Source organism: Leopardus geoffroyi, chromosome A3, assembly GCF_018350155.1.
Source record: "Leopardus geoffroyi isolate Oge1 chromosome A3, O.geoffroyi_Oge1_pat1.0, whole genome shotgun sequence".
In the NCBI taxonomy this organism is placed as follows: domain Eukaryota; kingdom Metazoa; phylum Chordata; class Mammalia; order Carnivora; family Felidae; genus Leopardus; species Leopardus geoffroyi.
In genome coordinates this window covers 138476607-138490553 of record NC_059336.1, presented here as the reverse complement: position 1 = coordinate 138490553, position 13947 = coordinate 138476607, and the positions used below count along the sequence as shown (strand labels likewise).

Sequence of the window (13947 nt, the reverse complement as noted above, 5' to 3'; positions counted from 1 at the left end):
CGATCCCTTTTAAAGGTGCTATTTTACCGCTGAAACGTGACGGGAGGTTGGGTGTAGAGATTACAACGTAGGGAATCAAATGTTCCCGGGAACCACGGTGAGGAGAAAATCTTTCCCCCTGAGACTTGGCCACAGCAGTCAACTGCACCCTGACGCTTATTTAGGAATGTTTCCTAAAGGTTATTAATCCCAACTCGGTCTCTGCGGTGAACTGAAGGTGTCCCGGGGCTCCCCGGGGAGGAAAGTGACGGGGGCAGGAGGAAACGGACAGCTGAGGGCGGGCACACTGGGACACGGAGCGCGAGTCCCTCCGGTGAGAGCGGGCAGCGGCCTGCGGGACAGGGAGGGAGTGGTGAACAGGGGGCGTGACTCCCACAGGCCCTCCTCTGATGGGCCAGACCAACTGCCACCAAATCACAAGTGTCAGCAGGTCAGACGGGCTTCTGTGTCTGCCTGACCAAAGCAGGAAGGACACAGAGCAAACCTGCCATTTCTCCCAAGGCTACAGGCAGGCCAGAGAGAGCAGGTGAACTTCACGCTCTGGGATCCGCCCCTCTGTTTTCTCATCAGGAAGGGAACAGGCTTACACTTCAGCTTCTGCCCAAGTTCCTGAGAGATTCCCCAGTTCTGGCGTCGACGAGGACACCTGGTGGCCCTGACACCAGGTCTCCACGCTGCAGAACACGCCTCTGGCCACGTCGGAATGCCAGTCCCCCGAGCGCCAGCCCCCACTGGACACCAGCCCCCACCTGGACGTGAGCCCCCCCCCCACCTCAGCACCAGTGCCCACAGCAGTGAGGGACGGCGAGGGGTGAGGAGACACCGCTCAAGTAGGATCACAGTCACTTGGAGGTCAAGAATTCAATTTTTTTGTAATTAGAATTCACATCGATGCAAAATGGGATGCCATCTTATGTGAATAGTACACAGTTCATTACATACCTGAATGCCTTCTCTGTATCAGATTCTGCTAGGCATTGAATATTTATAATTTATAACCTATCTCCTTTCAAAAAGGATCTAGGAAAGATGGCTGCTTGCTAAACGCATTATGATGTAGATCAAAATTATATTACAAAAAATAGGCTATGTCATATTTTTTAAACCAGTTTTATCTAAATACCTGCTAAGACGATGGTTTTAAAAGCAATCAGCATGAGTGCATATTTAGCATTTAGTATACAGGGGTGACCCAGCGAAGGAATGAGTGTTAGGAGCTGGACCAGGAACCTTCCAAGCCTTCTCTCATCTAATGGACACAACAGATCTGCGGCGTACTATATTTTATACCGGGGTGCTATCATTTTATAAAGAGCAAAACCAATGTTCTAGAGCGTCAGCCACCTTCCAGACTCCCCTGGAGTTGGATATTACACAGGGTGGCTGACACAGTCACTGCCCACAATGTCCCACGGCTATAAAGTGGCAGTCGGGGTTCAGATGGAACTCAGCCGGACGCCAAAGCCTGTCTGCGCCCTCGTCCTTGGGCCATCACAGGGGCATCATCCCAGGTATCCACTGCTGGACAACACGGTGGCCTGGGGGACCCTGTGTCCCGCTCTCTGCAGAGGGACTTAGGTCAACAGTCACAATTCTGGCCACCTGCTAAAATCACTCAGGGATGGTCTAAAACTCCTAATGCCAGCACGCTATTGGAAAACGTCTAACTCAAGGTGAGGCCCAGGGACAGGGACATCTACAAGGAACTCGAGCGATCCTAGCACGTGGCCAGCTGGAGGGCCTGTCATTCACTTTATGTCAGTGGCTCGTCATCTCCAGGCATGCTCTGTAAACCAACCATCCAGTGACGGTCACGCGCCTCCTATGTTCCAGACTCATGTCTCTTACGATGGTGACGGGGACTGCCGTGCCTCCTGTTCACAGCTGGCCTACTGTGCGCACCTCATGCACGAACCTCTTTAATCCTATCACAACCTCCCCAAGCAGGTGCTACCACCCTCTTACAAATGGTGAGAACCTGTACCTCAGAGAGCCGAAGGTCTGCCCCAAGGTCACTGGACCCACAGAGAGCTGGGACTCAGACCCAGGTGCATCTGGCTCTCACATCTGTGTCCCACACTTCCTCCCAGGCCAGCCTAGGATGGACAGGTGAGGACCTCCTAACAGCCCTGAGCTGTGAGAGCACAGCAAACACAGGACTGCAAGACGGCCTCTCTCGCCACCGTGGGGGGGGGGGGGGGGGAAGGGGGCTCCAAGTGAAACCCGAACCCCTGGGGTTCCTGAAGGTGGGGCCTTCGGGAAGGCAGGGCTCCACCCTCATGATGGGTTCAGAGCCCGTGTAGGAGACACGCCAGGGTGCTCACCAGCCCTTTACCATCTGACCACAGCCACCTATGAGCCAGGAGGGGGCTCTCGCCAGACACTGAACAGGCCCTGATTCGGGCTCCAGCCTCCAGAACTATGAGAAACACGTGTCTGTTGTTTGTAGGCAAGCCAGTCTGCGGTATTTTGTAGTAGCAGCCAAACGGGTCAGGACAAAGATTCGACTCTTACCAAAACTAATAAAATATGAGGCAGAGATGGACGGGGAGATGTTTTGTCAAAAAGACTAAAACTAAATAGAAACCCTGGTGGCTGGGTCTGGAAAAAACCATGCCATTAGTTGGGGAAAAAACGAAAAAGCGACAAAACACGAGAATCGCTTTTTCACAGTAAACGAGGCATGCTGAACCAGCAGTGTGAACCCTTCCAGGCCAAACACGGGCCCGCGGGCTAACAAAAGCCGCCCTCGGCTGCACCAGCCTTCCCAGGCCTTCCGCGTTCCCTTTGTCGCCCACTGCCTCCCAGATGCCACCGTGGACAAACCGTACCACCACAGCCACAGCCTGGAGGCGTCATCCGCCCACTGACGCGGGCTCAGAGATTGCTGATGGCCCTGTGAGCGAGCGTCACACCAGCGTCCATCCCGGGACGGGTCATGGGACGCACGGCGAAAGGCGCGGTGGCCCCGGCTGGCAGGGCTCACTGGAGGGCCCCCTGGCTACCCTTGTCACCGCAAGGCCACGTGCTCTGGGGGCTCAGAGGAGACAAGCAGACACATGGCCTGCCGTCCGCCTGGTCCGCGGGAGCTGTGGGGCTGGCTGCTGTGGGCACCTCCGTGGTCTCTGCTGGGCCCTGCCCATGCTCGCTGTGGTGCCCCTGGCGCACAGGCCACAGTGGCGGGCATCCCACGCGGGAACTTTCTTAGTGCCACCCAGGAACACCCCCCTCCCTCCCCCAGCTCAGGAAACACCAGCTGCCATTTAAGGCCGTGTTCAGGTCTTCAACTTCACTATGGGCAACTCTGACTCTTGCCCAGGACGCCATCATCCACGAGCGTCCAGGTCTGCTTTAGCGCAGGGCGAGCGACAGACAGCACGCCGGCCGCTCGGTGAGATGCGCCTTCTCTGAACTTAATGCAGTGGAACCGGGGCCACTTCAGCGGCACAGACTCCAACTCGGGAACAGGTACCAACCGCACTAGTGCTCTGATGATACCCACGGTGCAAACGCTCTTTTCACTCCTCCACTTTAAACGTTTAATAAGCAATTCATTATAAACAGCAAACATCTAAGAAATACTTTTAAAAGGAGAAGTAGAAGCGAGTTTTACTGTATGATGATGACTTTTCCATGGGTCTAGCACCAAACACGAGACGGATCATTGTAACTGGGTCACTGCTCTCAACCAGTCGAGGTGACCTTGTTCACCTGGGTCTGTCCAAGGCCTGGATTCCATCCTGCCCTCTGCCCTCACACCCTCCCCCCGCCCTCCTCCCCCTGCACACCCACGCCCTCCATCCAGCCCATTCCAGTCGTCCTTCCTTTGCATGGACCCCAGGGCTTTGACCTTTCTTCCATCTCCAACGTCTGGGTCCCAGCCCCTCACTGCCTCTGACTTGCCATCCTGGGGGACTTCCAACTGGGAGCCGACTTTGTCTCCTACCTCAGATGACACCTTCAGCCTCTCCCAGCACAACTGAGGGCAGGCGGTAGCAGGGAGAATCTCTCTCTCTCGCGGCATCCCCAGGGGTAGTGCAACACCCCTCAGTGTTCACGATCCTGGACACGGCACCAGGGGGGCCTCACTCGTCCCTCGTGGCTCCAGTGTCTGGGCCGGGGTGGCACACGCTGGGAGTTCACCATGTACGTGTAATTGTACAGGAAGGACCGGCGGAGCCCAAGTGAAGAGACACCCCTCACTGGGCGTTGGATGGAGCCGCTAAGTGAATAAAGGTGGTGGGGGTGACCGGAAAGGAGGGCGTTGGAAAGGAAGGAGAGGATGTGCAGAAACCACTGACCCGAGAGCCACGTGCGCTAAGACTGAGGCCCTAGACCCACAGCCACGAGTGGCACAGTCACAGCCTCGCGCTCCTCATCCGCGGGCCAAGAGACTCCACCTGTTATCACACGCTCACGGAGACGGAAGCTGAGCAGAGCCTGGTAAACAGTAAGCGTTCAATGAGCAACGACAGAAGGGATGTAGGCTAGCTGGTTACTGAAGTCTCGTCCCTGTCGGACAGTGCCGTCGTGCGGTGAGCCACCGGACGACCTCCCGGCCCAGCCTCACGAGGAGGCACCAGACCTTCTCCCGTTTCCTAATCCAGGGACAACAAACTTCCCATGAAGGGCCAGACAGTCAACATCTTTAGCTTCGGGGGCCATACGGTCCCTGTTGCGATGACTCCAACGTGACATTTCATCACGAGGACAGCCGTGATGCCACGTGAGTGCGGCTGTGTGGCAACAGAACTTGATCGATGAGACCAGGCAGTGGGCCCGATTTAACCCATTAGCTCTCTGGTTTGCTGCTGTCCTAGACTATGAAAAGGTTTTGCTTCGTTTTAAGTAGAGCCAGGACAGACCCTTCGTGCGTTTGCTGATTCACTACACCCAACAAATGTTTTCGGTGCTTACTATGCGCCAGGCCCTTTTGAACGTGGGGAGCAGAGCGGTGAGCAATGCTGAGTCGTCGCCCGCTCCAGACGGCGGTGACCCATGGAAAACTTTCCAGTGTCTCGCTCCATTCGCTGTCCGATCCCCTCACCCCTAACAGACGCTGTCGGCAGAGATCGGCGGCTCCGGTCTCAGCCGTGTTATGGGCCGGGGTTTCCTGCAACAGGAAAAAATAGGTTCTGTGGCTTTAAAAAAGAAAGTTTTCAAATCACTGGTCTGCACCAGGTGTCACGGTTTAACGGGTGGCTGGCGTGGGGCACCGGTCCTGCTGACATCTACTGCTTGCCCTGCCGCGTCCCAGGAGACAACACTGACGTACGTGGACCAACGCATGGCTCCCAAAATCACCCCGGTCCCACCCTCGGTCCCACGGTCCTGGCGGTGTTTGCAGACTGGTTCCCGCTGACACTCAGGGCCACCACAGTCACAGTCCAGGTCGCCATGTACCTTCACGGGCTCCTGGATCTGCTCTCCTGGGAGCGCCCTCAGGTGTCTCTGCGTGACACTGTGACTGAATAATGGCAGGCAGGGGCCAACGCCTCCAACGCTCTCTCTCCTGCAGGGAAAGGGGACCCCCAACCAGCACACTCCATCCAACCCCACAAGGTGGGCAGCCCCGCCCTCTCCCATGAGGGCACCCCGAGGTCCGCACGGATGCATCCCACGTGGGGCAGCGCACTGCCCTGGGGCAGCTTCATGGAGAGCTGGGCGCGTCCTCGCAGAGGATGTCACTGAAGCCAGGGCACACGGCTCCCTCCGCCACCGCACCCCGGGTCTGGGAAGAAACGCCAGTCCTCTCTGAACAGCCCTTCCCCGCAGTGACAGCCCCCGTTCTCATTGTTCACCAAGAGCAGGCGGCCGGCAGGCAGCCGGGTGCCGCGAGGCCGCATCGGCATCCGCCCCAGGCTACCCTCACGGGGTTTTCCGGAATCTTCTCTCCGCCAGCCTCCCAGGCTTGCCCGCCTTCCCGTGTGGCGCTTCGCCGCGCGGGCGGGCGGACAGCGCTCCTCTGACACGGACAGCTGCAGGCAGATGTGACCCGACCAAGTATTTCCCATTACGTGCAGGGCCTCGTAGAGTAGAGCCCAAAGATCCTATGAGCTTTCTGTTTCACAGGCAGATGACACTGCTGACTCTCACGGAGCCGCTAAAGCCACCATCTGCGGTTACGTTCGCGCGTCAGAACGAGACCCGCCCCCTGCGCACGCGGGGCGCGGTCACGTGCCCGCTACCGCTCCCCCCGGGTCGGTCAGGTCACAGCCGACAGACATCCTGACGGTCTGCCCTCAAGATGTCGCCCGGCCAGCAGTGCCCCTCCCGGGGACGAGCCGTCGAGCTCCCCCTGAGCGCCGGCTTCTAGAGCGGGGACGGAAAGGACCCGGGCCCCCACTCTGCCACGGCACTTGCTGGTGGCGATGCCGGCCACCCGCAAACACGCCGTGGAGGATCGGATGCCACGGCCTCCGCGGCGCCTTTCCCCGCAAGGCCTCCGGATCTCCAGCGCCGGAAAGGAGGCGGCGGCGCGGCAAAGCGTGGCGACGCCGCTGGGCAGGCGTGGCCGGATCGCGGCCTCAACAGCCGGAGCCACGCGGAACTGCCGTTTTTATAGGTCGGAACCATCGAATTCGTACCGCTGCGCCTAACCTCCCCATTGCACGCTGCAAAGCGAACGTCCTGGATGGCGCTGAGGTGGTTTACAAATGCCAGAAGTCCAGCGTCCTATTCGGTCTGTTGGAGGGACCGTGATGTGATCCCTGCAGCACCTGCATTTTCTATCTGAACCGGGACAGTGGGTGACGCATGTGAATGCCTGGCGGCCCCAAGGCACATTGGCCACAGATGCCTCTCCTTCCTGCCTCCTCTCCTCTCCCCTCCCCTCCCCTCCTCTCCAGAGATGCCTCTCCTTCCTACCTCTTCTCATCTCCTCTCCTTCCTCTCCTCTCTTCTTCCCACCTCCTCTCCTCTCCTCTTCTTCCCACCTCCTCTCATCTCCTCTCCCGTCCCCTCCTCTCCTCTCCTCTCCAGAGATGCCTCTCCTTCCTGCCTCCTCTCCTCTCCCCTCCCCTCCTCTCCAGAGATGCCTCTCCTTCCTGCCTCTTCTCCTCTCCTGTCCCTCCTCTCCTCTCCTCTCCCTCTTCTCCCTCCTCCCCACCTCCTGGCCTCTCCTCTCCTCGAGCTACTGGCCCAGTTTCAACAGGGGGCACTCAGGCACCCACCCCCTCATGCACTCCTAATGTTTCATAATCTGTTGCTGAAAACACGTGCCTGGGTGTCACTGATGTCTAGGACTGTGCCCCTCCCCTCAGACTCTCCAACCTGTGTGTCTGTTTCAACTACTTCCCACAGATGGAATCAAAAGCGCTTTGAATATCTGCCTAAATGCCCTATCATAGCCCTGCTTGCCAGGACCAGTTTCCATGGGGGAAAAAAATCAACTAGAAACAAACAAACAAACAAAAAGAAGCTGTATACCATCCGTCTCCTGCAGAACTAAGGTAGAAAGTCCCAATCGCAGAAACATCTGACCAGCCAACAGTGTGTTTGTAACCAGCTGCCATCCAGAGCACATACGTGCTCTACAGAGAGATGTATGTTGTGGGTCACAAACCACAAAGGAGCAGAGTCTATCAACCCAAAGTGCAGTGGAAGTGCCTGCAGACTCATCCCAGAACGTTCTCCGTGCACCCTGCATGGTAAGACCTTGTTCTCCAGGGTATATTTGAGTTTCCAAAATAGTCAAAAATCTCAGAATCCAGCATGACCAATGAGATCGGTAAGCAAACAGGACAGGGTCATCAGGGGCCAAAACGTACTGTCTAAAGTCAGGAGAAAAATTTTCTTAGACAGCAATGAAGCGGGTTCTTAAAGCAAATCCCAAACGGGTCCCAAAGGTCTTGAGCATGGCGCTGACGGGGACCGGCAGAGGTCGCACTCAGCGGGAGGGGCAGGACCTACTCTACCGTCTCCGTTTAAGATGATACGGTTGGCCTTGCTCTGCAAGCACCCCCGGGAGTTAGCAAGTCCATTGTCAGTGAGGTCAGTGGGCGGCCGTGGAGACCACACCTGCTTCTGCACAAGCACTGGCGGGCATTCGAACTCTGAGGAGAACCGGACAGGAGCGGCCACTCGAATGCCTGATGTCGGGGGCTCTCCCAGGGCCGGCTGCCGGGTCAGGGCCAAGCCAGGCCCAGCACTGGTAATTCAGGGGCCAACCGTGGCAGGTGGTGCCGCTCCGGTGAGCACACCTGCACTGCGTTCGCTTACAAACAGAACAACTAGGGGGCAAGTATTTCTGGTCTAATAACCCCGTGCGGTCAATTCAAGCTTCTCACCTTCGACACGAAGACTGAGCTCGGGGTGGCGAAACGAAGTGATAAGATAAAAATAAAGTCACAAGTGGCAAAGCATGATTAATAATCTTGAAATCTTTGGGGCGCCTGGGTGGCGCAGTCGGTTAAGCGTCCGACTTCAGCCAGGTCACGATCTCGCGGTCCGTGAGTTCGAGCCCCGCGTCGGGCTCTGGGCTGATGGCTCAGAGCCTGGAGCCTGTTTCAGATTCTGTGTCTCCCTCTCTCTCTCTGCCCCTCCCCCGTTCATGCTCTGTCTCTCTCTGTCCCAAAAATAAATAAACGTTGAAAAAAAAAAAAAACTATTAAAAAAAAAATAATAATCTTGAAATCTTTGGCTACTCAAACTCACTCGGTGTGGGATGTGACAGGTGTTTCCACGGGGAACACGAGGGAAGGAAAAACGCCCCTCTCTGAGCCGGGGTGAAGAGGCCAGGAGCGAGAGGTGCGCTAATTAGCCCTGACCAGGGCCACCTCACAGGCTCGGGGCAGGAGAGACCACCCCACGCAGTAGGGCAGAACCCGAGAGGACTTCTTCACGGGCCTCCTGAGTCTACACAGACTGCGGCAAAACCCCCAGAGTCGGAAGGAACTTACAAAAGTCCCCGCGCAGAATACCCCACGGTGACTTGAGGAGGACTCTCGACTCGGCCATCTGAAAACTTCTGGACACGGTACAGCGAACCTCCCTGAACCCCACCAGCTCTGAGTGTGACGAGGGTACCGGTGCCCCAACATCTGGGGAAACTCTGGCTGACGGAAAGCTCACCTTTAAAGCAGAGAAGAGAGTGAAAACTGAGGTTTGGGAATGTTTTCATTGGTAATTTCTAGAAGGATCTCCTTTCACGTTACTCAGAAGAAACTCCAGGCGCGCCTCGCTCTGCCGCAGACGCTGTTTGGTGCGGCCGGCAGGTCCGCGGCCACCCTGGCCCGTGTCCAGCACGTCTGTCGGCCACCATGCCCCGCGGTCACGTGCTCACTTCCTGTCTCCGAGTCGCGTTTCGGTAATTCTCGCAGTAAGTATTTCAAACTCTCCCGTCACTGTATTCGTCACGGCGATCCGTGGTCAGTGACAGCTCAGGTGAGGGTCAGCATTTTCTAGCACAAAAGTATTATTAAATCAAGGCGCGTACTTTTCTTCAGAGGTGATGCTCTTGCACACCTACCAGACCGCGGCGCGGCGTGAACACAACATGCACACGCACTGGGAACCACACGGGTCACCCGCCCCGCTCTACCAAGACACCCGCCTTCCTGGACGGCCAGAGCGGAGGCCGCCGCGTCTTCAGCTCGTGTGGCACACGCCAGGTCCCAGAGCGCTCACGGGGCCTCCGTCCTCCACATCGGGGACGGTGCCTTCGCCGTCTCCTTCCTCCACCCCACTGGCTTTCCTGTTTTGTCCCTCCATCCGTTCCTGTGTGACTTCTCATTGCGCTGACTCGCTTTAGCAGGCTGCTCCTAAACGAGGTCGGCGAAAACACGCTACGCGAAAGGACGGTGACAACAACGAGACACTTCAGTGAGCAGGAGGGCTGTGCCTTGTCAAAGAGGCCGCTGTCAGCAGAGCTCAGTGGGGTCCCCTGGCCCCTTGAGGACTCATTAAACCTCTGATCCCCCCGCCCCTCAGAACACCTGCCACGGGGCGATGTCACTTTGGGTGGATATCAGCTCAGTGTCTATCCTCCCCACACAGCTGGGAGCTTCCGGAAGGTCAGGATGGAGCCCCAGACGCTAGGGGCTCTGGCACGTAGTGTACAAGTAATCCGTACCGCGGGAGCAGTGAGAGGGAAGAGCAGACCTGCCGGCACTGAGGTCGACAGGAAGGGAGTGCCGGGTGACCGCAGGCAAGGACGGGAGCTGGGACCCTAACCGGTGGCTGGCCGCCTGCCACCGTTCATGGGCAGAAGTGCAGCGCCAGCGCCCGTCACACTCCGCCCATGTTACGTGGCCACGGTCACTGCCAATTTATGTAAAGATCCCCAGTTTCGGGGTCTCAAACAGCCCCCTCTAGTGCGTACCTATCAGACCTCAGGTGCAATCCACAAAAGCAGCCTCTGCAGATGAAGAGATCATTTTTGGATTCAGGGGAAAGAGCCGGAATGGCGGTCACACCGGAGGACCAGCCTAAGCCTAAGCCTTGGGGAGCAGGGCTAGAAACCACACGGAGGCACTGGCCTGACAGGAAAGCTGTGCAGTCCCCACCCAGCAGTCACGAAGCCCGCCCCACAGCTGCCGCTGTCACACTCAGGCCACTGGCGTGTTCCCGGTGTGCCAGGAACTCACTACCACCTGGAAGTCACCTGCGATGCTGCCACCATGACCCCCACACCCCAAAGCTATCTGCAGCCACTCATACTGCCAACCGCTGTCCCGTGTGGCCCCCTGTGACTGGCAGCATCTCAGTCATACGCACGGTCCTAGTCACAGGGAAACTGCAAACTTGATTTCTTATTCCCATAATGGGAAATGGGGCTAATAACCTAGGAATTTCCCCCAATATAGGAGGGCTATTCAAAAGACGACGAGCAGTCACAAGAGTCAGATGTCCACAGTGTAACTTCTGAGTGTTTCTCCCCCAGGCACAATGACAACAATGGGAGACGTGATTAATATCATGGCCTCCGAATCCCAGAAAAGCTTCGCCCTCTGCTGGCTAAGTACACCATTCCATCATATTATCTGACAATAGCTTTTATTCTATTTCAAAATAGTATGACCTTAGCCAACACAGAAACACAGCTACAATAATTAAAAATAAGTATAAGACCCAAGTAAATAGTTCTTGCCAACTTTTTAAAAGAAGATTTTTTAAATCTTATATAATCACATGGAATTAAATGATAGAGATGAGTTATCCTAAAACCCCATCAACCAAAACTGTGATTCACAGCAAAGCAAAAGACAACTATTAGCACTACACCAAAATAAAAAGCTTTTACACAGCAAAGGAAATCGACACAACAAAATGGCAACCTCCTGAATGGGAGAAGATACTTGCAAACAAGATACCCAATAAGGGGTTAATACCCTAAATATATAAAGAACTTATACAATTCGACACCAAAAAACAAATAAACTATTAAACAATTTTTTTAAAAAATTAAAAATGGGCAGAGGACCTGAATGGACCACTTTCTAATGGTGACATCCAGGCGCGAACACACACGAGAAGATGCTCAACATCGCTCGTCATCAGGGAAATGCAGATCAAGACCAGGAAGAGGTATCACCTGACACCTGTCAGAACGGCTAAATCCAAAAGACAAGAAACAACAGGTATTGGTGAGGATGTAGAGAAAGGGGAACCCTCTTGAACTGCTGGTAGGAATGCAAATTGGTGCAGCCACTGTGGAAAATAGTATAGAGTTCCTCAAAAAGTTAAAGATAGGACTACCCTGGGGCACCTGGGTGGCTCAGCGGGTTAAGCGTCTGACTTCGGCTCAGGTCACGATCTCCTGGTTCGTAAGTTCGAGAATCGCGTCGGGCTCTGTGCTGACGGCTCGGAGCCTGGAGCCTGCTACGGATTCTGTGTCTCCCTCTCTCTGCCCCTCCCCCACTCGTGCTCTGCTTCTCTCTCTCTCTCAAAAGTAAATAAACATTAAAAAAAATTTTTTTAATTAGAACTACCCTATGATCCATTAATTCCACTACTGGGTATTTACCCAAGGAAAATGAAAACCATTAATTTGAAAAGATACCTGCAGCCCCATGTTTACTGCAGCATTATTTACAGTGGCCAAGATACGGAAGCAGCCCAAGTGCCCATCGACTGATGAATGAAAAAGAGATCAATAAATAAATACACATGCTCACACACACACACACACACACACACACACACACACAACTGTGGACTATTACTTGGCCATAAAAAAGAATGAAATCTTGCCATTCGCCACAACATGGATGGACCTATCATGCTAAGTGGAATACGTCAGTCAGAGAAAGACAACCGTATGATCTCACTCATACGTGCATCTAGAAAACAAAGCAAATGAATGGGCAAACAAAAAGCAGAATCGGACCTCTACGTACAGAGGACGAACTGGTGGCTGCCAGAGGGATGGGGGTGGGGAAGGAGGAAGACGGGTGAAAGGAAGGAGGAGACACAGCTTCTGGTCATGGAACGAGTGAGTCACGGGGATGAGAGGCAGAGCACAGGGGACACGGTCGGCGATACTGTAACGGTGTCATACGGGGACAGATGATGACTACACTTGTGATGGTCACAGCCCAACGTATAGAGCTGTCAGATTATTGTGCTGCATGCCTGATGCTAATGTAACAACATTGTGTGTCTACTCAAATTTTTAAAAATGGTTAGAAGTATGAGTCACAAAAACACTTTTGTTGTTTAAAATGAAGCCTTCTGGACGGCCACACCTTCCCTATCCTGTAACTCTGTAACTCTGACGTAAGAAAACGTATACTGTCCCCAAGCACAAAGGTAAAGACAGACCCAAACGGCTGAAGAGCCCCAGGGCATGAGGACAGGTGACCCTGCAGATCCAGCAGGGCTGCGAGGCCCCAGGAAGAGCCCGTGGTGCAGCAGGGCACCATCAGGACAAGTACAGCTGACGTGAACCCCAGAGCTCCTCAGGCTCGCCTGCCCCACCAGCCCGAGCTAAGTGATTCTGGTGACTGAGATTCCACTTTCTGTCCCCATCCTGTCCCCCACGCACTTAATAACTGGGGCCCCAGTCTCGGGCCTAGCACCTCCCAGGGAGAGGAATGAACAAGGGGAAGGAGAAGGCACCAGATGGACAGTTAACCTGGCGATCTTTCCTCCCTGCCTTCTGTCACCACCGATAACACCAAGGCGGTCTTTCCTACAATCAGGCTGAAAACCATCCGATAGTTCTGACCCACGTCCCTCCTTTATTTCAGTATCCAGACAGCCTTGTCAGTGTCTTCTCCGTGGCTTGTAAATTCCCATTCCCTCTGAGGGATCAGTGGGAGCCCCAGAGGCACCAAGAACACACTGTGAGCGCTCCAAAAACCGTCACTGGAACCCCAGCACGCGGAAGTGAGACAAGACCCACTCCCTAGACCTGGACGGGTTGTGTGCCTGCTCGAACAAGATCCACAAGTTCCCAAGCACCAGGAAAATCAGACCGTCAACACACACCAGTGCCAAGAGGAAGCAACGCTGGAATTACCTGACAGGGTTTTACAGCAGCCATTATAAAAATGTTACAATGAGCAACCAATACTCCAAACCAATATAAAAAAAAAACAAAAAACAAAAAAAAACAAAAACAGAAAACCTCACCAGTGGGAGAGAAGATATAAAAAAGAACCAAATGCAAGTCATACAACTGAAAAATACAGTAACCAAAATTAAAAAAAAAAAACAACCCTCAGTGGATGGGTTCAACAGCAGAATGAACATGACAGAGGAAAGAATCAATGAATTTGAAGACAGAACAATAGAAAATACTCAACTTGAACGCTGGGTAGAAAATGAAGTAAAAAACAAAATAAACAGAGTCTCAGAAACCTGTGGGATGATAACAGCTGAGCCAACATTCATATCTGTGACATCTCAGGACAGGTGGGGAGAACAGGGCTGGAAAATATTCAATGTGCATACATGTGTATATGTGCACAAACACGTATATGTGCGCATACATATGTGTAAGTG

The 13947-nt window shown here is 54.5% G+C and overlaps 1 protein-coding gene across 4 annotated transcripts in view; it reads right to left on the bottom strand.

Annotated features, from left to right (window-relative positions):
* The window catches only part of EIPR1 (EARP complex and GARP complex interacting protein 1), a 123921-nt gene that overhangs the window by 62464 nt on the left and 47510 nt on the right, over positions 1-13947 (bottom strand). The window contains exon 1 of one of the 4 annotated variants that reach the window (XM_045447865.1): positions 9073-9136. The exons of the other annotated variants lie outside the window; for them this stretch is intronic. Coding sequence (XP_045303821.1) covers positions 9073-9121 — 49 coding nt within the window. The 5' untranslated portion in view covers positions 9122-9136. Of the gene's footprint in view, positions 1-9072; positions 9137-13947 lie in introns of those variants that run through there. 4 annotated transcript variants of the gene reach the window in all.